General features: G+C 39.0%; 1 protein-coding gene across 2 annotated transcripts in view; it reads left to right on the top strand.

Annotated features, from left to right (window-relative positions):
• The window catches only part of atrnl1a (attractin-like 1a), a 273,803-nt gene that overhangs the window by 59,247 nt on the left and 188,998 nt on the right, over nt 1–25,558 (top strand). For both annotated transcript variants that reach the window (XR_010547040.1, XM_065296956.1), the window contains 10 exons: nt 11,638–11,722; nt 11,959–12,170; nt 13,409–13,527; nt 13,663–13,779; nt 13,987–14,119; nt 15,801–15,988; nt 18,026–18,239; nt 19,869–20,057; nt 24,587–24,805; nt 24,914–25,051. Coding sequence is in view for 1 of the 2 variants with exons in the window: in XM_065296956.1 (XP_065153028.1) it covers nt 11,638–11,722; nt 11,959–12,170; nt 13,409–13,527; nt 13,663–13,779; nt 13,987–14,119; nt 15,801–15,988; nt 18,026–18,239; nt 19,869–20,057; nt 24,587–24,805; nt 24,914–25,051 (1,614 nt within the window). In the remaining variant the exon portion in view is untranslated. The remainder of the gene's footprint in view (nt 1–11,637; nt 11,723–11,958; nt 12,171–13,408; nt 13,528–13,662; nt 13,780–13,986; nt 14,120–15,800; nt 15,989–18,025; nt 18,240–19,868; nt 20,058–24,586; nt 24,806–24,913; nt 25,052–25,558) is intronic.

Here is a 25,558-nt window from a genome sequence, read left to right as displayed (position 1 = left end):
TGACCCCACCGGATGACCTCGGAGCGAAGCGCATTCGGAACCCACAATCGACCCGCTGGGCGCCCTTCTGGCACTTCCCCCTCCCGGCCGGCCCGTCTCACCCGTTGTTCTATTCCCCAGCGCAGGGCACCCACCACCCGCCCCTCCGGGAGGATGGTTTCGTCCCCAGCGGACCCGGGGCTTTCGAACAAACGAGAGAGAGCATCGGGCTTAGTATTCTTGGATCCGGGCCGGTACGAGAGGGTGAAGTTAAATCTGTCAAAGAAGAGCGCCCAACGAGCCTGACGCGAAGATAACCTCCTGGCTGAACGGATGTATTCGAGGTTCTTATGATCCGTCCAGACCAGGAAGGGCTCCGAGGTCCCCTCTAACCAGTGACGCCACTCACCCAAAGCCAGTCTGACCGCCAGCAGCTCCCGATTGCCTATGTCATAATTTCGCTCTGCTGGGTTTAACCGATGGGAGAAGAAGGCACAGGGATGCACCTTGCCATCCTTAGCAGACCGCTGAGACAAAACGGCGCCTACCCCGACATCCGAAGCATCCACCTCCACAATAAATTGAGCAGCCGGATCTGGAATAGAGAGAACAGGAGCAGAGATAAACCGGGACTTTAAAATATCAAAGGCCTCCTGAGCACTGGAATTCCAGACAAACCTCTCCTTAGTGGAAGTGAGAGCAGTAAGAGGTTGAGCAATCTGACCATAATTTCTGATAAATCGCCGGTAAAAATTGGCGAAACCCAGAAATCTTAATAAATTCTTACGGGAGTCGGGGACTGGCCATTCGGCCACCGCTTTGATCTTGGCAGGGTCGGGACGGATCTCACCGGGGGCAACAACAAAACCCAGGAACGAAACTGACTTACGATGGAATTCGCACTTCTCCGCCTTGACATACAACTTATTCTCTAACAGCCGGCGTAAGACTCGGCGGACATGCTGAGTGTGTTCCTGCATAGAGGGAGAAAAGATGAGAATATCATCTATGTACACAAAGACAAATTTGTTAACCATGTCTCTCAGCACATCATTAACCAGAGTTTGGAAGACAGAGGGGGCGTTACAAAGGCCGAACGGCAGAACGCAGTACTCAAAGTGTCCGGTAGGGGTGTTAAAGGCTGTCTTCCATTCATCTCCCTCTCTTATTCGCACCAAATGATAGGCGTTGCGTAAATCTAGCTTAGTAAAGAACTGCGCCCCCTGCAGGAGCTCAAACGCAGTAGACATTAAGGGAAGGGGGTACCTATTCTTAACAGTAATGTCATTTAAACCCCTATAATCAATACAAGGGCGCAGGGAGCCGTCTTTCTTGCCAACAAAGAAAAACCCCGCCCCTGCGGGCGAGGTGGAGGGACGAATGAGACCGGCACGCAGGGCATCATTAATATACTGGTCCATAGCCTCTCTCTCAGGACCCGATAACGAATAAAGTCTACCCTTAGGCGGAGAAGTGCCGGGGAGGAGATCAATAGCGCAATCATATGGCCGGTGAGGAGGCAGGGAGGTGGCCCGGGCTTTACTAAACACCTGAGCGATATCCGCATACTCCGCCGGGACCCCGGTCAAATCGACCGCCGGAACCTGAGGAAGAGAAAGAACAGAACCAGAAACAGCAGAACCAAGACATGACACATGACAAGACTGGGACCAAGACAAGATAATACTATGCTGCCAATCAACGTGAGGGTTGTGTTGCGCTAACCATCCATGCCCTAAAATAATAGGAGATAGAGACGCATGAAGGACGTGCAACACAATCTCCTCACGATGATTGCCAGACACAGAGAGACTCACAGGAGAAGTGCAATGTGTAATCCGCGCCATCTGCTGCCCCCTGAGGGACCAGACATCCAAAGGGGATTGGAGAGGAACAACCGGGACACCCCAGGCGCGCACCAGCGCCTCATCAATGAAGTTGCCCTCCGCGCCAGAGTCGAGAAGGGCAGTGGATGGATGGTCACGCCCGGCGCAGGACAACATGACGGGAAGCTGGGTACTAGACGCAGGGGAGAGCTTTGATGAAGTGGCGCCCACCAGGACTCCCGTATTCACAGATGGGCAGCGGCCTTTTAAGGGACAGGTCTTAGCAAAATGTCCGGATCTCCCGCAATATAAACACAGAGCCTTCTGCAAGCGTCTCTCTCTCTCTCTCTGTGACAGGCGCATGCGCCCCAGCTGCATGGGCTCAGACACGGCAGAGGGTGAAGATGATGAAGAGGGGGAAATGGTGGTCTTGTCCGAAAACGCTCGCTGGCGAATGGAGCGCCGCTGCTCGCGAAGCAATCTCCGGGCTTCGATCCGAAGAACGAGGTCAATGATAGCATCCAATGAGGGAGGAAGATCATGGACGGCGATCTCGTCCTGGAGATCATCAGACAACCCCTCGACAAACTGCGCTCGGAGAGCCGCTTCATTCCAGTGGCAGGCAGCCGCTAGGGTCTTAAACTCGATGGCGTACTCGGTGACTGTGTGTCCTCCCTGAACCAGATGTGCCAACCGAGCCGCAGCGGCGTCCCCGCGCACTGAACGGTCGAAAAGCCTCTCCATCCCCTTGCGAAACTCCTGAAACGACCGACAGCAAGGATCGCGGGCGTCCCACACGGCCGTAGCCCACTCACGCGCCTTGCCGATCAGAAGGGTGATCACAAATGCAACCCGGGTGATCTCCAAGAAATAGCGGCGGGGCTGGAGGGCAAAGATCAAAGAGCATTGAGTCAAAAAAGCCCGACAGGAGGTAGGATTACCGTCGTATGGAGGTGGGGCAGTAATATGAGGCTCCGTCTGCGATGGCAGGCTGAGTTGGGTGGCATCTGCACTGAGCTGGTCCAAACGTGATGAAAGGTCCGACATACGGGCAGATAAGTCCTCACCCTCCGCGGGATCCATTCTGACAAGTTCGTCCTGTCAGGAACTACACAACACGGAATCCCAGAGCAGAGGGTTTAATGGTATATATAGGAGAAAAACACTCAATGTCTTCAGATGGTATGTATACGAGAAAAACACTCAATGACTTCAGATAAAAATGCAAGATGTATAAGAGAAAACACTCAGTGTCCATGTGAAAAGGTGCGGGGAACTAGAAACACTGGAGAGGCGAAACACAACGATATCCTCTCGTCGGCCTCAGGTGTGGGAAAACTCAGCCGGACTGCAAGACAACCACAACAGTCCGTCAACAGAGACGAGTTCCTGGCAGGGTACAGAGAGAGAGAGAGAAGCGGTCAGAGTCTTCAGCAGCACGCGCGCTGGACAGCGCACTGCAACAGTCTGGGTGATCAGCAGAATTACGCGCTTGAGCGCACTGCGGCTGTCAGCGTCTTCAGCAGAATTACGCGCACATGAGCGCACTGCGGCTGGACAGCGAAAGGTGTAGATATCGATAAGAGAGCTCTGACCGAGAGAATCCAAAGACAGCCAGCAGGGCGGGGAATCTGACGGGGCAAAGGCAGCAGAGAGCACGGTGAAAATAATCTAAGAATAAACTTAGACACAATCAGAACTAGACTAGACAAGAACTAGACAGAGCTAGCGGGCAGGAACACACTAAGACGAACTTGCAAGGAACAGAAGAAGCGAGGGGAATTTAAATCAAACCGGATGGGCAAATAATAAGGATCAGGTGTGGGACGCCGGTGAGAAGAGTCGGAGATAATGAGGTCACCAGGTGGAAGGCGCGCACGTGTGGAGCTGTCAAAACATAAACACAACACAACACATGGTGAAACAAAGACAAAGCGGCCAATAAGACCGAATTCATGACAGATAGATCATTTTTAAGATTTCCACTCTGGAGGGTGGTAAACGAAAGGCACATCCGATAAAATATTTTTACGTTCTCGTGTAAACAGGCCCTCAATCAAATTGTAGTATTTTTGCTGCCGCCATGTCGTGGAGCAGGGCCGGGTCTACAGGGGGGCTGGGGGGGGCATTGCCCCCCCAGATTTTCCTTGTGCCCCCCCAAAAATGTCCAGCCAACCTTAAAATAACGGACTCACTTTACACAAAAACCAGCTTCTTTAGGCAAGCGCTAGCGTTCACAGCTCCCGCCCACTAACGTCTGATTAGCTTATTCAAACCTTGGAGGCCTTTTCAGCAGTATTTAAGTCACAGGAAAAGCACTACTGTTCTCTATGACGGTAACTAAAAAAACGCATCTTTAAAATATATATCAAAAACAATGCAATTTAGTATTACATAAACGTAATAACCCAACACATATTAAATTAAAACTTTTTTTATAGTAAAACATGCCCAAAATAGCCCCTTATCCTTTCTTAGACTCACCTCATTATTTATTCATGCAAATACAACAGCCAATGGCAAGTCTCCAGCAGCATTTAATGTGTTTGTTTTAGACGTAGTTCTGTTTATTAAAATTAGAATATGCAGTTTGGTTGTGGCATACTATATAGTAGATATAAATGATATAAGATGGTTATACAGTAAATATACAGTATTGTAACAGCTGAGCATCGCGTGCAGTGCAGTTTTAAAATCAAATTTTAGCGGTTTTGTCATCGTCATTCATCAGCTCATTCAGCTCGCGTTTGAGAAAAACTTCACACGCAAAAATCTACAGACTTTTAAGTTCAGGAGGAGCTTTCACTCCGCAAGGTCATCGTAAGGTAAAACGTTGTATTTTATAATGTTGCGTTGTATTATAATATCTAATTTGCTGTGTTATAAACAAAGCAGTGTGATTTATCTTTGGTCTCGTCGCAAATAACACTTACAGTATTTTAGGGCTTGTGCTTTTGTCTGGTGCTGTTATAGGCAAACAGGATAACCTTTGACGAATTTGTCATGCATGTCAAATTGCTTACATGATGCAACAATATATTATTTAAAGCATTGTGCTTTGTTGTGATATTTGAGGTTGCTGCAGCAGCAATGATAGGGTCAGGAATTAATGACAATACAGCTTATCACATTGAAAATACATTATTTTACATGAAGAAAATGTTTGAGAAGTGGAAATAAAGTTCCTAACAAGTGTTTATTTAGAATAAAGGCATATGTTGGGTAGGGTAGGTATAAGAATGGCTTTAATTTATCTATAAGTAAAGATTAAATGCAGTGTAAACATTAATAAAATATAGCTATATGTACAGCTTTATATTTATATCACCTGCTTGCCTGATTTCATTAACTGTGACTAAATGTGTCAAACTAGTGTAATCATTATAACATTATAAATCATTAATCTAATTGCATCTACTTTTAAAATGTGAACGTGCAAAATGACATATAAATTGCCTTTTATTATAAGACATGCAAAGTAATATTGGATTGAAACATCCATAATTTTAGTGTATGAATCATTTTAGTCGAGAAATGGCTGCCCACCCAAAAATCCTGACTGCCCCCCCAGTCCAGCAAGCCTAGTACCGGGCCTGTCGTGGAGATGCTGTGGGTTTCATTGCAAAAGGCAAATTATTTTGTTTGGCCTTCCAATAGAGTAAACATGAGAGAAACCAGGGGTTAGGTTTTATTAACAACACTGTTTCAGAACATTACAGCTCATAAGAAGAGTGGCTTCTGCGCCTAATGTCCAATATAAATAATGTGCCTGATGCGTAACTCCAAGATAAAATAGTATAATAGTAGCATAGAGACCGCACTCGGAGACTGAATCAAGTACAGAGACTGTATTAAAGTACCGATAAAATACAACAGACCATGACAAACACAACAAGACAAACGTTTCGGGCCTAGCCCATCATCAGTGTCGCAACTTTTGCAACAGTGTCACAACAAACGACTGGATGTACACAAAGGCTTAGAACATTACAGCTGAAATGTTTGATTGTGTGCTGCACATTTTACGAAAGGACTACTTTCTAAACACGGGGGAGTTACAAACGACTGGATGTACGCAAAGGCTTTGTCTAAAAAGTGGAGCAATTCCAACTTTGCAACTACACTTTGATTCTGCTGACTGACATCCTGTAGGTAGCCGATGTTTTCATATTTTAAATAATTTCCAACTGATGAATCTTGTGCAGTGTAGAGTAGCGCTTGTTTGTCGTTTCTACAATCACAAATGCAGACATGGTTTTATATTTTATATCCTTACTTTACCAATCTGTTACGTTCTGCTCACATCGCGCTGGTAAAGTTGATTGATCAGCTTAGGAGCAGTGTTGGGGAAGTTACTTTAAAAAAGTAGTGTTTGCTCATTACTCGTTACTTTTAAAAAAAGTAATCCATTACTTTACTTAGTTACCGCCTTTGGAAAGTAACTTTTTACGTTACTCGTTACTTTTACGTTACTTTTATGTTGCCTGTATTTTGAAAATATTTTGGAAACACACACAAACACACGAACACATACACACAATACCCTGTTACTCAGGCATTTGATCTTGACATTGTTAAAATCTTGTCTTTTTTACATGTTTTAACACTGTACATTTATGTACAAAGAACAATTCCCGCACACTATCTGCTTGCTGAAAAAATGTATTTAATGAAAGTTGCGTTGCAACGTTTCGATCAACTGATCTTCATCAGGCAACTGCAATTGTTACAAACATCATCAAATATAAATGGACAAATGTCCAATCACAATGTAGAAAAACAAATCACATGATAGGTGCATCATTCAAAATAGTCACATGATTACATCACAATTCAATAATCTCATGATATCATTTAATATATGTAACCCGATACACAACTCATATGTAAGTCTAATACACAATTCAAAGCATCACATTAAAAAGTGCTTCATCATTTAACCCTAAAGGTGATAAAGTTTGAAGAGTATCGATCCAATAGAGTTCACGTCTCAGTAATAGTAAATCAATATCACCACCTCTAGGTGGCATATTCACCTTTTCAATTCCACAAAAGCGTAGTGAGGAAACATCATGATTAAGTGCATTAAAATGGGTCGCTACCGGGTAATTCATATCCTTTCTTCTGATTGAACTTTTGTGTTCACTAATTCTTAGCTTAAGTTGACGTGTTGTTTTTCCCACATATCCCAAACCACAAGGACAGCGTATCAAATAAATCACGTGTGTAGAGACACAAGTGATTACTGACTTAATGTCAAACTTTTTTCCGGTTCTAGGATGACTAAAAAAAGAAGTTTTGAAGGTGTTGTTACATTGTGCACAATTTCCACAGCGATAATTTCCATTAGGTAATAATGGAACCTAATGGAAATTATCGCTGTGGAAATTGTGCACAATGTAACAACACCTTCAAAACTTCTTTTTTTAGTCATCCTAGAACCGGAAAAAAGTTTGACATTAAGTCAGTAATCACTTGTGTCTCTACACACGTGATTTATTTGATACGCTGTCCTTGTGGTTTGGGATATGTGGGAAAAACAACACGTCAACTTAAGCTAAGAATTAGTGAACACAAAAGTTCAATCAGAAGAAAGGATATGAATTACCCGGTAGCGACCCATTTTAATGCACTTAATCATGATGTTTCCTCACTACGCTTTTGTGGAATTGAAAAGGTGAATATGCCACCTAGAGGTGGTGATATTGATTTACTATTACTGAGACGTGAACTCTATTGGATCGATACTCTTCAAACTTTATCACCTTTAGGGTTAAATGATGAAGCACTTTTTAATGTGATACTTTGAATTGTGTATTAGACTTACATATGAGTTGTGTATCGGGTTACATATATTAAATGATATCATGAGATTATTGAATTGAGATGTAATCATGTGACTATTTTGAATGATGCACCTATCATGTGATTTGTTTTTCTACATTGTGATTGGACATTTGTCCATTTATATTTGATGATGTTTGTAACAATTGCAGTTGCCTGATGAAGATCAGTTGATCGAAACGTTGCAACGCAACTTTCATTAAATACATTTTTTCAGCAAGCAGATAGTGTGCGGGAATTGTTCTTTGTACATTTTGAGACTTTTTGTCGTCTTATCCTACGCACCTATCTATTGACTTCAGGTGTGCGACGCTAATTTGTTTGAACACTGTACATTTAACTTAAAATATTTAATTGTGTACAAGAAAACAGCTGTTATTAATGAATTATTAGTAGCATGTTGTAGTGTCTCGGGAGATTGTGCTCATTGTTAAATAGCTTTGTGGCTATACTGCACTGGAGCGGCAGTTTAAAATATAAACCCAGAATTCAGCGAACGTCAAGAACAAGAAAAAAAACAATAAGGCCAAGACGCGAGATTTAAATTACGTTACACGGACCATGTATAAATTTCAATGTTTCTGGACAGAAATACCAACTTTGTCTGGTAGTAATAAGCTGCACATTGGAGTGCTGGCTGCTCCCCGCGGTGCTGAAGACGCGTGATGGCACATATACACAGATATCTACGTCCAATCTATTGGAAAGTGGAGGAGTCATTAGTTGGGTTAGTAAAATAACGAAATTACAGCTTTTAAATAGAAGAAAAAAAGTTTTTTTTGTAAAGAGATATATTTTTTTAAGTTTAAAAGTGCAGAACTCTTCTCAAGGGGAAAAAAGCTATACTTTTCCCCTTACGTGCAACCTATCGGAAAGCCCAGATGAGTTAGTTGGGTTAGTAAAATAATGAAATTATAGATTTAAATACAAAATAGTATTTATATAAAGAGAAATATTGAAATAAAAAGTGCAGAACTCTTCTTAAGTGGAAGTAATAAAGTAAAATAACGAATAATAATTATATAATAACGAATAATAGTTTCCAATAGGTTGCACGTCAATATCTGTGCTGCCACCAGTACTCCGTCCGAGCGCGTCTTCAGCACCGCGGCCAGCACTCCAATGCGCAGCTTATTAATACCAAACAAAGTGAATAAGTTAGTATTTCTGTGCAGAAACATTGAAATTTAAACATGGTCTGTGTAACATTATGTAAATTCCGCGTCTCTGTCTGATTGTTGTTTCCGTTTTCTTGTTCTTGACGTTAGCTGATTTCTGGGTTTATATTTTAAACTGCCGCTTCAGTGCAGTATAGCCACAGAGCTATTTAACAAGCACGATCTTCCGAGATACTATGCTAAGATACAATTAATACAAAACGAAATTCACTTCAAAGGGAGTGGGTAGACATGATTTTTACCACTTTATTTAAGTTTGTTTTCGTAGAAACCTTTCTCTAAAGTGAATTTCGTTTTGTATTCATTTTATCTTAATTTCAATCAATGTTTTATCAACCAATTGCTTGAATTTAATAAATAAGAAATAAATAAAAGAAAACGATTTAGTTTTATATTTATGTTTAAAAAAAATTATTTCATTTAAACATAAATATGAAGCTGAATCGTTTTCTTTAATTTATTTCTTATTTATTAAAATCAGGCAATTGGTTGATAAAACATTGATTAAAATTAAGATGCCTCCATCCCTCAAAAGTTAGCGTCAGCTGCTTCTTGCTTGCCATGATTTCTTTGCAGACTGATACGAGCCTCTGTCATGTGTGTGGACCTTGTGACTATTGCGCAAACGCGCAGATGCCAGTGTCGCTGTCAAATCTAACCAAAAGTAACGTTGTCCTGAATTGGAAAATGAACTACGTTACGTTACCAAATTTTCAGTAGTAACGTGTTACACTACTTTTTTCTCAAAAAAGTAGTTACGTTACTGTAACGCGTTACTTTGTAACGCGTTACACACAACACTGCTTAGGAGTAATATTACTTTGGGAGCTTATCTTTCAAAACATGGTTAGAAGCGTCACATTTCCGTTTACGTAATTCAGTCAATCTCAATGCACTGAATAGCTGGCCAATCGGTTCACGCCACGCTTTCTCAAAACGATGAGCTTGCTACAAAAATGTATGGTATGTGGAAAATAATGCGAACACATTGTATTACACCAAATACACAAAGTAATGTGCTTTTTAGCCACAAAATATGGGCCTTTTATATTATAACTTTATTTAACATTAATGTAACAAAGTCATGCAAATACTGTATTCCATTTTGCTGTCAGGGTCGTCAAGCCTTACATAAGGAAATCTTTCAATTTTACAGGCTTCAAACTTCATGTGATCAAAATTTCCATTTTGTGAAATATTTAAATTTAGAAATATTTATATTTAGTGCCATTAAGTTCTACATATGTGGTGCATAGGTGCCATATTCTACACAGTAGTTACATTCACTTTATCTGTCTTTACTGCCATCAATACAAAATGTTTTGTAGGACAACATTGTGTGATATTAAAAAATATATATTTTTATAAATACATATATTTTTTTATCTAAATAAAACATTTTTAAAACACAGAGAAGAATACCTGATATTTTGAAATAATGCTTTCTTTTACTTTAGCATCCGCTGTAACACTGCAGCAAAAAAAAATAACAGTAGCCAATGATTAGCCAAATCTCCATATCCTCTCTGTGCAGTAATTTGGCTTGTTTTGTGAGATATTTATACGTATGCTCGTGTGATTTTTTTTTTTTTTTTACAGCAGCTCAGTTAGTAGTACACACAAGAGGGCTGTTTGCAACCTGCCTACATACTTTCTCAGATGTCCCCCGTTTGCTTGGGAAGGAAGGAGTAGCCCAAATGCCAAATTTACATATTAATGTTGTGGCAGTCTGTGTTAGCCTTAAAAGTCTGTGATGCTTTTTATAAGCAGCCTTGTAAAACACACAGCTATTGCATGCTCAGATTGAGTCCACATGACACCAGATTTACCAATGGACTTGGTTTCACTTGTGTACAGACTTGGTCTTCTATTACAAGTATTGGTATTGTAAATAATAATAATTTGATTTATGATGTCTTTATATGTGCTGATGTTTTACACTCAGGTTTCAAAGAGTAAAACCAAGGTAAAATGTGAAAGTGGCCGAGCATTGGCTGTCAATATATATATAACAAATATACAGGACACTACAAAAGTATTCAGTCTGTTTCCTCACTTTAAGAGCACTTAAAATCATAAATATGTCTTTGTTCATTTGTTCAGACAGTGCTGCTGTTTTTGATGCTTTTGTTTATAAAGTTCTTAGGACTAAATGCACCAGTTTGTCCTGTTGGTGTGACTAAATTTAGTTGGAGGCACTTTCTTTGGTGTGGTAAACACCAATGCCAAACACTCAAGAAGTGAGATGAAGCAGCAGTAAACAACATAAACAATACAGCATGCACAAATTACCTTTCAACGTATAGCACATAAGGACCCATTACCACTGAGGCATATGTAAAATGTACACATAATTCTCTGTTACAAACTTATGGCTCTATATGCTCCGCATATGTTATTGTGTAAATGTATATGGATAAGTGCATTTGCTAACAGCAAAAAGTTTGGGTTTGTTTCTCCCAAACTGTTTAATTGAGCATGAGCGTAGGTAATTACTGAATTAAAGAGCATGTAACAGGCAGGGAGTGTGTCCGATCAGGCAGTTCGAGAGGAACATCTGCTACGGTGCTCATGTAACCTGGACAAATTTGTACAGCTCAATACACACAAATCACTTTGTTAAGTGTAAAGGTTTGGTTTACCTTGAGTGGGATTTATAGACCGCTGCTGTGGCCTTCAAATCCCTATGAAAATAAAACATCAAATTACTACTAATCTATTGGAAAATTACTTGAATTAGGGTTATGATAATCCTTTGATGATGTCTTAATATGATTTAGATCTAATTGTACATAATGTGTCCTTTGCAGCATGTGATGAGTGGACAGTTATGCCAAAGCCAAATCTTCACCGTGATATGAATCGTTTTGGACACACAGCCGTTGTCAGTAATGGGTAAGTCCCTAATGTGGTCTTATTTCATTCATATATATGGAGTATAGACATATCATATAAAGTATCGTATCGATTCCTATAGAAAATGCACATATTTGTGGAATTTATAGCTTGAATGTGCTCAAGTCACTTTGAATAAACTGTCTACCAAATCCATTAATGTAATTATGCAGTAATGCGCCCATGACATCATGATGAAATATAAAAAGTAAAGCATGTATTTTCTCTTCTCCCAGTTCGATGTATGTATTTGGTGGTTTCTCTGGTGTGATTCTGAATGATGTGCTGGTGTATAAACCTGGCATCTGTGAGGCTTTACTGGAGGTGGCTCTTTGTCAGAACGCGGGCCTTGGCATCCGCTGTGTCTGGGTCAATGAACGCTGTGTTTCATGGGACTCCAGCTATGCCGATGGCAGTGTCTCTGCCTCTTTCTGCCCTGCACGGAGCAGTAAGTACCTGTTATTTAAAAATGAAAGATTTCAAAACTTTGCCACTGCAACAACTTTAAGGTCAAACATGACTTTTCGAACGCATGCCTTATTAGCATTTTTATTCTTATCCAAATTAATCAGTGGAAGTGGGTCTTATATTGAAGGGATGATGTCACCTATTAATTATCACAAAATTCTGATGGAGTGATCAGTGTAGAGGTATTGTATTCAGATCATGTGAACAAATCAGTGTGATAGCAATTTCCTTTCAGCACTATTTAATAATCACTCCAGTGTAAGTTTAACATTTGTGTTTTCCATACATTTGTGTTTTAAATACTTGCTGCAAGTAGCCAATCAGAATCAGGTATTCTGTAGTGCTTTGTAACAAGATAAATGAAGTGCCTGAATATCATTTAGCACTGTTTACACATCTTTCTTGTCATGTTGTACTGGGATTTCTTACCCTATACTAAAAGGCCATCCCAGTGCAGTCAAATTCACAGGGCGTCTCATTTAATTGTCTTGCACTATTTGCTCCGTGTCAAACATGCACCTGGGGAGTATTTTACCTTTCCGTGAATCTTTTAGCAGGAGATTACTGTTAATCCACATATAATCCAGTTTACACTTGATACATTTGGGGTTAATAAGCAGAGCCACTCGCATGTTCTTCTTCGCCTAAATTTCCCATCGGCTAAATCCTTCCTGACTTTGGAAATGCCTGTTGATAATCGGCAGAACAAAAGGTCAGCCAGCGCATAATAATCTCTTAGCAATGTAATTATGATTATGATGAAACCAAACAAAAAGCGATTGTGGATACAGATGTTTTTGTCTGTGGGCAGAACTGGACCTGAGAGGATTACTGCAATTACTGCGTGAAGTTTGGAGTGGTATCAAAGGTGGATTGGACTTTAATTAAGTAATGGAATGACACACATTCATGACGGATTATCCTGCATTGTGTTTATCTCAGAGTCCTATAATCTTGTAGTTTATGATTTGTGCATAGGCACAGAGTGGGTGGTTGTTTTCAGTGGAGCTGTGCACACACAATGGCATTTTAGGGCAATCTGGACTTTATGTATTGTAACAATGTAATCATGTTCTATTTTCTTTTAATTAAAACAGCCCTACATATGAATACATTTAATTGTATGTATGGTCTTTTATCACAGCAAAACAATTTTAAATGCTGATACAAATGTTTCACCTTAAGCTTTTTCTCTTCCCTAACATCTGATAACCATAGCTGATGCTGGTAAGCAGTGTTACCAGTACTCTGACTGTACTTCCTGTACGGCCAACACCAACGACTGCCACTGGTGTGAAGATAAGAAGTGCATCTCTTCTCTAAGCAACTGTACTGTGGTAAGTTTAAATGAAGGGTACTGCTTTCAATGGACAGTGGTTTGTGTAGATATATTTTCAGTCTTTGTAGTTATAAACATTTGCGTGTAGGGCTATAGCAACAATACACTTTGCCTTGTCTTGATTTGACTTCAGCTGACAGTTGAGCTTGCCCGTCACCCTCGAGGTCCCCTATATCTCAACCCTCCGCCCGCCATGCTTTCTGAGCACCATCTTTCCGTCTGGAGACCTGGTATCCGCAGAAACGGCCAGGTATGCAGTAGCAGATGATTGATTGAGAGACAAAAGCTACCTATAACTTCTTAATTTATGCAAAGCTTTCAATATTGTAATGTTTCAGATGGTTTCTATTGGCTTCTTGGGAAATAAAAAAAAACAGTCACGCACACATGCACACATACACACAGACACATACAGTGTGTGGGAGATCTACTTAACAACATTCATATTGTTTTTCAGTCTGTAAAGAATTTTACCAAATGCAGTGTTCGTACTGAACCTGTTTGTAGCAGGCTGGTGAACTGCAGGAGTTGCTCTCTAAACATCAACTGTCAGTGGGATGCACAGCAGCAAGAATGTCATGCACTGCCTGGTAAGCTAAATGATGAATTGAATCAAACTGGCATAGCAGTAACAATGGAAAAAAGTTCAGGATGTTAATATTAAAGGAGCCATGGCATGAAAATCTGACTTTTTCCATGTTTAAGTGCTATGATTGGGTCCCCAGTGCTTCTATCAACTTAGAAAATGTGAAAAGATCAACCCAGTTACTCAGTTTTGGTAAACCATTCTCTACAAGCACATGAAAAAATAGGTCGTTGAAATTTTGACAAATTATGATGTCATAAGGAGCACTTATTATAATAATACCACCACTTAATCTGCACTATCCAACCACAGCACTGCCATTTAGTTGGAAAAGAGTGAGAAAGAAAATAATTTACAGCACAATTGAGTTTCAATTTCAACAACCACCATCAATGTGGTCAGTGTTTGTTCTTCATCCCCTCATTTGCATTTTAAGGAACACCCAAAACGGCAAATTTTTGCACACACCTACAAAGTGGCAATTTTAACATGTTATAATAAATGATCTATATGGTATTTTTAGCTAAAAGTTCACATATATGCTCTGGAGACACCAAAGATTTATATGACATCTTAAAAAAGTCTTGTGACATTGCCCCTTTAATGTCACTGTCAGTAACCACATCTGTATGATATTAGTTGTATTAAAAAAACTTTATAATTAAAGTTGTATATGTTCCTGTAGCTTAATCTGTAAAGTATTGCCTTACATTAAATGTATTAATGTGTAAATTAAATGTCTGCCATTTTTCTGTATGCCAACATTCATATGCAGGTTCAAGGGTAGGCCACAAATAGTGGCTTAATTAAATGGACTTGAGTTTAAATGAGTTTTATTTATGAGTGGAAGGCATTGAGTCATCAGACGGTGAAGGTTTGAGCTGGTTTTACACCTGCAGTGTCTTGTGTCAGATATCATGATTTTCTCAAGGACATGAGATCGAAGAAAACTCGCATTTCAGCTGTCATATTTCTGATTGATAGGCTAATACTAGATTCATGCACATACGCATACATACATATACCCACAATTTTATCTGAGAAGCACATAGTGTGTGAACTCTACAGTGAAAACATGTAAATCCAGCCTGTGCAGCCAGATAGTACATCATATATGAGTTGACTAGTAGGCCAAATAGAGGGGCAATAATTATTCATGTGTTCTGAGCTGTCACTGTCAAGTTTTGTGTTTTTTTTTTCTTCTCTCTGATCTTTTCATGTATTGTTGTGTCTCCCATCAGTACATCATATGGTAGCTTTTATCTTAGATCATAATTGCAATTTCCTAAACGATACCCATAATCTTTTTAATTGAAAGGAGGGATTGTTATTTTTAAATAATTTTTAGTGCTTTGTGGTTTCTAAATTGACTCTGACTGTGTCTTTTAACCCTTGTTTTGATGTCAAGGAATTTGTGGGGTCTGTGTAAATAATGTGGGTGTTTATGGCAAACAGCTGTCACAAATATATAATAACTTCAATCTGCAGAGGGCAGCATGGGTTTTTCATTCAATCAATTACTATTTCAGGATTTAGTATTAATTATCTGGTTTGTTTTTTGGCTTCGTAATACATATACATTCTCTGACTGGTCTGTTTGCATTTTTATTTCTGTCTGTGTGAATGAGGCCTTGTTTGGACAGAAGCCTGGGACTACACTACTGTATTTCTCTGTCTGTTTACAGCACAGCTGTGTGGGGAGGGCTGGAATCAGATTGGAAATGCGTGTCTCAGGCTGAATTCCAGTAAGGACAGTTATGATAATGCTCAACATAACTGTAAGAACCTGGATGGCAATATCGCTTCTTTAACTTCAAGCAGACAGGTGGACTTCATACTGGAAGAGCTACAGAAATATCAGCTGCAGGGAAGGGTGAGTCAAACATTCAGTGACTTTTTGTGGCAGTTTATATTGGACTGCTTATTTTTTATTTATTTAATGAAACCGTTTAGACAAACAGCTACCAAAACTGTTATTAAAAGACCATAATGCAAATAAGTGTTTGAATTGTTAGAGGGGGATCAGATCCTGTAGTTCTAGTTTGTGGGTTCATGGGCTGTTTTCATGATTACTTTTTAATCCTTAAAGACGTTGATAAAAGGACGTTATTTTGTGTATTTGGTGTAATACAATGTGTATGCATGGTTTATGGTTAAAAAAACACACATTATTTTCACCATACCGTACATTATTGTTGCTCCACGGCAACTAGCTGCAGAAGTAAACTGTTGCCTTCAATCCTTGCATTCATTGTAGTCCAAGAAAAGAGATTTCAGAGACCATAGCTCTGGTCTGACTTTGGTATTTGTAACTTTGCAGATTGTTTACATGTACCAACACACACTTACACACCAAAAGAAATGTAAAATAATAAAAAGGAAAATAGGGGCTCTTTAAAACTTAAAGTGGACATTACAAAAGTCTTTTTTTAAGATGTAAAATAAATCTTTGGTGTCCTCAGAGTACATATGTGAAGTTTTAGCTCAAAATACCGTATAGATAATTTATTATAACATGCTAAAATTGCCACTTTGGACACTGTAGGTGTGAGCAAAAATGTGCCATTTGTGGGTGTGTCCTTTAAAATGCAAATGAGCAGATCTCTGCACTAAATGGCAGTGCCGTGGTTGGATAGTGCAGGTTAAGGTGCAGTATAATCCCCTTCTGACATCATAAGGGGAGCCAAATATCAATGACCTATTTTTCACATGCTTGCAAAGAATGGTTTACCAAAACAAAGTTACTGGGTTGATCTTTTTCGTATTTTCTAGGTTGATAGAAACACCGGGGACCCAATTATAGCACTTAAACATGGAAAAGTCAGATTTTCATGATATGTCCCCTTTAAATTTAGAGATATTGATTGAAACGCAGGTTTAAGTCATGCAAAAGTTCACAGATGAAGTTTATTTGGCCTGCACTGCTCTGAAACCAATTTTAAACAGGGTCTGTAACCATCCTCCAATTTCCTAATCAGTGTTGGGGAAAGTTACTTTTAAAAGTAATGCATTACAATATTAAGTTACTCCCCAAAAAGTAACTAATTGCATTACTTTGCAAAAGCCATGACGCATAGAGTGTGTAATTCTATGTTAATATGTAAGGAATAATTGACAACGGGCCATTGAATTATTATAAATTTTTATTATAATTCAATTCAAAGGACATTGAAGTGAAGTGAATGGCAAGTCATGTGCTGTAAATATTAGTAATGGGTTAATTAAAAGAAAATAAATTACTTGTGAATCCAGTAGCCTTGGTGTTTAAGCAGCTTTTGAAGATTAACAGTTCTGTGAAGGTCCCATTTTGATGTAAAAGAGATTCACAAGCGCTTGTTTTTTGCCACTATTTTGATTCTTATCTCTCATTCATCCAGACATCAACACTCAGTTTCTGTGAGTCTGCATCAAACTTAAACATATAAAACTTTTTTAACCTGTTTATCAAAGCACACAAAACCTTTAGATACAGGGTTGTTAATTTAATGGAATCTAAGGTGCTGGGGTATTTTAAATGTTGTTTGTTTCACCTTGAAATACTAATTCAATTGTGCATTAGCTTATTGTCTCTATGTTAAAAAGACAGTAAAAGAAAGGAAGTGTTTTTATAAGTCTATACACAGAAGATCTGCTTATTAACAACAATCCATCAAGGTGCTTTGGATAAATGTCCAAGTGGAAGTCCATAACATGGCAAAATCAAGTTCAGTTGAGTTCATACAGAGCTTGATGAAGTTTAACACAAGTTTAAGTTTTATGTGGTGATGATAATACATTATAACTGTGAATGTATTTAAACAAGCTTTATGTCAGATTTGGTCTCCACCACCTTTAAAACCTAGCAAGTGAACACAGGTGCACATGTGGTGCATGAGAATGCACTGTTATAAACTTATACTCTCTCATGCAGAAGCTAACTCCATGGGTGGGTCTCAGGAAGATAAATGTTTCATACTGGGGGTGGGAGGACACATCTCCATTTACTGCCAGCACACTGCAGTGGTTACCAGGGGAGCCAAGTGACTCCGGATTCTGTGCATACCTGGAAAGAGCTGAGGTAGCCGGTCTCAAAGCCAAACCCTGCACGGCCAACACTGAGGGGCTGATCTGTCAAAAGCCACTTGGTGAGTAAAATTTTTGTGGCGCACATTTGTACTCGAAATCACAAAATGCACATGCTTATAGGTTTGTGTGCACACATGTACAGTATGTGATATGTATGTTCTATGCATCTGCCATTACTACTTGGGGTTGTCGGACATGCAAATAAACACAAAGGAAAAGACCACATAAAACAATAAACACAAAAGTACAATGAGCAGTGGTCTCGCATCACCCTGAAATAAAGACTTAGAAGAAGTACAAAATAGGCCTTGAATGAGAGTTGGCCACTCCCCCAAAGACACATCCAAAGAGCATAATGAATGAATGAATTTGAAATTCTCCACCTCTCGTCACGGTGTTTATTCTGTTTGTATTTATGTCTGATTTACATTATTCATCTCCTTGTGCTCATTTCAAATGCTTCTCAACAGGAGGCAACACACATAGACACTTTCATTATGTTTCTATTTAACACATTATGAGAAGCATAATCATCAACCGCTCTTACTAAAGTTATCAACTAATATAACTACTATAGAGTTTATTATGGTAAGTAATTACAAATAGGTCTAAAAATCTAAATTTAATTTGGTCTAGGAAAAAACTAACAAATTCAAACTCTCATTTTCATTTTATATGTAGAATGGAAAAACACAAACATTCCACCATGAGATCTCCATTTCCAGTCTTTGAATAATTGATTGTTCCTCAAAATCTGTATTTTCATCTTATACAGACTCAAACATAAGGATTGTCATCACCTGCGATTATGAATGCGATATTAACCCGCTTGTCATCTGAAAGCAGCTGATGGCCATTTATTACTTTTCAAGGAATCGGCTTTACTGACAAGATGCGCATGACAATCGCGTGCGATTTATCGTGCAGCCCTAGTTTGCACACACACAGAGATACTGAAATGAGCCACTCAGCCAATACTGAAATGAGCCACACAGCCAATCATAGCAGAACTCAACATTATTATTCATGACCCTTTCAAATATGGTAATACCAAACCTTTTTATTCTGGGTACAAATTCTGTGGTTGTATATAGACATGTAAAAGTGTTTCTGGATCATTTTTGCCTTTATTAAAACCTTATACATTGTATGTAGATATCAGAGAACAATGTAACATATTATATCAGTGCATCATTTGGCACCTTTAAATGAAAAATGAAAAAAAAACTTAATTTCCTTCATCATTTACTCACCATCATGTTGTCCTAAACCTTTATGAGTTTCTTTATTCGGTTGATCACAAATAAAGATATTTTGATAAATGATGATAAGCACACAGTTGATGTAACCCATTGACTTTCATAGTAGAAAAAACTATGAAAGTCAATTGGTACCGGCAGCTGTGTGGTTGCCATTATATATATATATATAAAAAAAATCTATTGTGTTCTGTTCATCTCAATAAAGATATAAAGAAACAATGACAGAATTTTCATTTTTGGGTGAACTATCTCTCTAATAAAAAAATAAATGACACAGGAAAAACTAGGACTGTCAGACTTTTAAACTCAAATCATTCAAAAAGTCTTTAATTCTCAATATTTGTATTGTTCTTGACTTCATATTTCTGTATTATTGTCAAATGATGTAATTGCCTGACTAACAATATTGACCACTGTGATTCCCAGTGAACCCCAACCTCAGTGTGCGCTCATGTAAGATGCCCTGTGCCTTACGGACCACCTGCTCCAACTGCACCAGCCAGGCCATGGAGTGTATGTGGTGTGGCAGCACCAAGCGCTGTGTGGACTCGAACGCTTACGTCATCTCTTTCCCCTACGGCCAGTGTCTGGAGTGGCAGACTGGAGACTGTGGCTGTGAGTCAACACACTTCAAGGGCACGTGCACACACGCATATACACGCGCACACACGCACGCACACACACACGCACGCACGCACGCACGCACGCACACACACACACACACACATTAAGAGCCTGGCAGAGTTAAGTCCACAGGGAACACACACACACACACATGCTTCTAACCCTATTACTCTCCACCTTCTCATTTTCCCTTTCTGTTTCTTCCTTCTGTTGTGAACCTGAGAGATTGAGTTCTGTATGAGCAGATGCTGTGAGCTTTCAGTCCATAACACAGGCAGATATCAAGCTCACTATAAAATCCTGTCATACTCTGACTGGCCTCCACAGGAAAATCCATAAACTATTGACATCTGTCCAGCCTCACACAAGAAAAGGAGAGCTTAATTGCAAAAAAAGTAATTTTGATTTGATTCAGACAGTTGACTTACAGGCTGGTCTTCATAGAATTTTTTCTGCCCAAGAATTGGCAGAAAGTGCCCAATTATAGGCTGTTTCGCTAATCTTTGCTGTTTTGTGATAAGGTTATATGAAAATGAATTTACTAATGATAATACTAATACTTGACATGACATAGAGCCAGCTAATCAGATTGCACCTTGTTATTTCAGTTAACACTTCTTATTTTGGCTTGCAAGATGGGATAGAAATTAGTCTAAAGGTTCTAAATTTACTGCCTGAATCTGAGACTAGTTTGATTTCTATTCAGGCAACTTATGTTTTAACAGCTCCTCTAGTTCCTTATAAGTAGATTTGCAGAGCATATTTCTCTACACATGAGAGATATCATCTGGTCCAACACAAGAAAAACTCACGCCAGAATTTCTCAGATGACTGATGGTAATCGTCTTCTAAGAAGGGCCTTAGGAGTAGCTGACGCTTGCCTACCTTGTATAGTCATCAGCAAGTTTGTGGAGGCATGGAATCATTCTTTTCCACTGTGGTAAGATGCACTGGTGTTGGCATTTTAATGCAGTGTAAATGAGTAGCGCTGCCTGCGTCAGGGACAAGAATGAAAAATAGATATGCAGTCCAACTGAGAGGCATAATGCTTAATAACCAACATATTTCTTGAGAAAAAAACACTGCAAGAGAAAACCTGACAGCCAGAATTGCCTGTCTGCATCTTCTCCCGAAGTTGAAAGTCTTTCTTGGCCTTAAAACCCTCAGACCAAAATCTTCTTCTTCAATTGCTATTATAGAGATACACAGATATTACAGTTGTTTCTCTGTGGATGCTAGTCATTGATTTTTATCTGCACTGCAGAGACTAAAGGCCTCTAGTGCATTGTTAACGTGGATGCTGATGGCCGTGCTTCCTAAAGACAATCTGTCAAACTATAAACATCATTAAGGTCGGCTCTATGATGGAAGAATATTGCTGGAGGAGTCCTTACTGTATGTTTCTCCATAGAGTCTGGCTTACAGGCAAAGGAAAAAAAATTCGTATAAATTCTTTATTCTCTTGAACACAAAGGAAGATATTTTAATATATGATGTAAACCACACAGTTGACTTCCATAGTAGGATAAAGAAATACTATGGAAGTCAGTGCTTACCATCATTTATCAAATATCTTATTTTGTGTTCAATAGTATAAAGAAACTCATACAGGTTTAGATCAACATGACGGTGAGTAAATGATGACAGAATTAAAAATTTTGGGTGCACTATCACTTTAAACACTAGTAATCCTAACAAAAAGCCCACATATAAGCCTGAAATCACAAAACAGATCAGCATTTCTCTTTTAAAATCTTAAATTAGACTTTCTTTTTCATTTCAAACCGCTAATGTTAGCTGCACTCTGTGTGCAAGGTGACAAATATGTTGTCATTTTAATCTCAAAGCAAAGATTTATCGTTGTTTGTTTTAGGTCAAACATGGCAGGAGAGATTTTAATATAAATTTAAATGTGTAAATCTGGTACTAGTAATAAACGTTTCAGAAAGAGACAATAGATTCACATTTATATTTTAGGGATAATCCGCAGTGCTAATAATGAGCCTGTCTGTAAGTTATGAAAAACACACATCGCCTCTGGAGACTTCACATAAAGTCTTCGTAAAACTGGCTTTCAGAAAGTCTAATATCTGAACCAGTGCCACTAGCAACTTTTTTAATTAGGATTGAGATTTATTTTAAAATTTCATTTGGAAATTACAGTATAACGCCTGTTTGTAAAACTTTGTATTGAATCTGTGTAAAGACCCAACCGTGCAGTTATTAAAAGTAGAAAAGTGACACTCTTTAGAATTGTTTTGAAAATGTTTTGTATAGATTTGCATATGTGATGAGCGTGTAGGTGTCTTTAGCAAAAAGATAATCCTTTAGTCATTTTGCCAAAACACAAAATGAAAAGAGAGACGAGGTGAAATGAGAAGCGTGTTTGTAATAATGAAACACCTCTGTGATGAACCGAATGAACAACGCATTGAAATGAATCATTGTACTGGCTGTGAATAACGCAGCAGGAGAGCAGTGCTTTTGGGTGGGGAGTTCACCTGGCACATCTGTTATGGAAATCTGGATCAAAAACATAAAAGAACATGCGCAGAACATTTTACAGAATAGGTCAAAATTATTTTTTTGTCATGTGGTTTAGTTTTAGAGATAAACTTACATAAGATGTGAATGTGCGCCATAAGATTAGCAGAAAACACAATTGTTAGCGAAAGTACTGCCAACTTTCTGTTCTATCACTAATATTTCTGTCAATAAAAATCGATTTAATTTAAACATTATATAAATAGGTATTTTAATATTCATTTTCAGAAAGATGCATTTTACAAAAGAACACCATTACAAGACAAAACAAAAGTCCATGTAGCTTTCCTCAAAACTGGATGTCTCCAAAACAACTGAGTCCTAAACATGATACATGGGTAGATCAAGCATTGTGCCACTTCCAAATGAAATGTACATTTTTCCAGTGCTATAATTGGGTCCCCAGTGCTTTTATCAGCCTAGAAAATGTGAATAAGATCAACCCAGTAACTTAGTTTTGTGAGAAACTGTGAAAAAATAAGTCATTCAAATTTGGCTCCCCTTGTGATGTCAGAAGGGGATATTACCACAGCTTAATCTGCACTTTTTAGTACAGAGATCAGCTCATTTGCATGTTAAAAGACACACCCAAAACACAAAAAAAAGTGTCAATTTTAACATGCTATAATAAATGGTATTTTGAGCTAAAACTTCACATACATACTCTGGAGACACCAAAGATTTATTTGACATCTTAAAAAAGTCTTGTGAAATGTCCCCTTTAAAAACTTAATCGTTCTTATTCTCACTTTTGAGTATCATACTGACTGTGATAGCATTCCCTCAGCTCCTCTGTCCTGTTTTTAATGACACTCTTCATCCATCTTTGAATCTGCCCTTGCTATTAACCCCGAGACACTTTTTGACCTCAATACTGTCTCAGGACCCATTAAATGGGACCTGGTCTCGCCTGCATACGTTTTTTATCCCACATGGCCAAACTTCTAAAAGGGAGGGACATCATTACTGAGGGGTTTAGAGAACTTTGGGTGGCATTATATTACTTTACAACAAAGTGGTAAACCCCCAGTGGCAGCAAAAATGTAAATCAAATGATCCTTTCCTGTGTGTCCCTTGCCTTTTCAGGGCTCTGAATGTCAGGTACATTGTTTGAATACACATCCGTCTGCCGTCTAAATGTAATAGCACAGAACTCAATTTATTGTGAAATGAAAAGGTCAACCAACAACACACAGGCAGCATCGGCTGCTTGGGGAGCACGTCTTAGCCCTTGTAACAAAATTGATGTAGAGTGACTTTGAATGGGAGTAAAATACAATAAGTTACAAAGACAAAACGGAGGAGGTGGCAACTTCGGGGAGGTGGTGGTTCTTGTGAAAGTCTCACGTATATACTTGATAGCATTGCGAGTTTAACAGACTGTGAAAATGTCATTTGCAGTCTCTGATTTAAAAATGCTTTGTTTTTCCCGGGAGATTTAGACAAAACGTGACACTAATAATTCTTTGTGATGACATTTGGAAGGAAACAACATGACTCTGATCTCTCTCTCTCACTCTCTTTCTCTCTCTTTCTTTCTTTCTGAACTTGTTTACCTGCCAGTGAACGTCTGTGATGGTCTTCTCTTGTTGTGCCAAGTGCCAACTAAATAAATGTTTGCTAGAAAACTAGAAAAAACATCACATTACATGTTATGTATATCATCCACACGTCGGTGTTAACAATCTCAGACAGTTGTTTGCACAGTAGAAGACAGACCCTTATGATACCATGCCATGCAAGTTGATTTATGACAGCCTGTATGTATAGGTGCAGATTTTTGCTATAATTTTGTCTAGAATTGTACAGTTATGATGATTTTTTTCTACCTAAACTATCTAATTACTTTGCTTTATTGTTTTCCTCAATGTTGTAAGCCCCTTTGGTTGGATAAACTGTAAATGTAATCACTTTGTTTGTCTGACCTATGGCAGACCAGGTGTATGTAAAATATACAATATCTTCTCTGTTTGTAGCTCAAAACTGTTCAGGTCACCGTACATGTGCTCAGTGCCTGGAACAGCCTGAGTGTGGATGGTGTGGAGACCCCACGGACACGGGTCAGGGTCAGTGTATCGAGGGATCGTACCGTGGACCGATGAGAAGCCTGAGCAAGCAGAGTCAAGAGATGGTATTGGACACCAGTTTATGTTCAAGGGAAAAGGGCTATGACTGGTCATACATAACCTGTCCAAGTGAGTTTATTCCACAGATTATTCGGCATGCATGTTAAAGTTGCCCTGAGTGTATAAATAATGCAGCATGTGATCATAAACACATTACACACTCTTTGAATATTTCAGCATGTCAGTGTAATGGGCACAGTACGTGTGTTAATGGCAGCGTGTGTGACCAGTGCAAGAATCTCACAACTGGGCCGCAATGCCAGACCTGTCTGCCTGGTTACTATGGAGATGCCAGTAATGGAGGAAAATGCCAAGGTAAGATATTTAGCTTTATATATGTGTATGTACGCTAGGGATGTCATGATTCTCCAAATCCTCGATTTATTACATTTTCGACTCTATGGTCACGATTCAATTATCGATTTTAACTTTTTTTTAAAGCACACAAAAAAGCAGCTCGCTTGGTGTCTCCTGCATCTGCCATGCTATCTTTTGACTGGTTGTAGCTAGCTTAGTTAGAGGAGGTTGACTCGCAGCACTCAACACGTGTGTTTTTTCTCGCTTGGCAAGCCGACGGACGTGACATGGGGGCGTGGCAGCATCGATGATTCCATTTTTTTTTATCTAAATCGTGACACCCTTAATGTACACATATGCCTGTGCACATTTTGTTGAATTATTTCGGATTTCATGGGGAATTCGCCTTAAAGATATTTTTCACCCCACTCAAATTAAACATTGTTTTACAAGAGTTAAAACAAAAAACCTACTACAAACAATCCATGATTCATTTACGTAAGGGGGAAATACTAATAGAAAAGT

Source organism: Paramisgurnus dabryanus, chromosome 20 (genome assembly GCF_030506205.2).
Source record: "Paramisgurnus dabryanus chromosome 20, PD_genome_1.1, whole genome shotgun sequence".
Lineage (NCBI taxonomy): Eukaryota > Metazoa > Chordata > Actinopteri > Cypriniformes > Cobitidae > Paramisgurnus > Paramisgurnus dabryanus.
The sequence above is the reverse complement of the archived record's forward strand: the minus strand, read 5'-3'. Positions and strand labels throughout refer to the sequence as shown.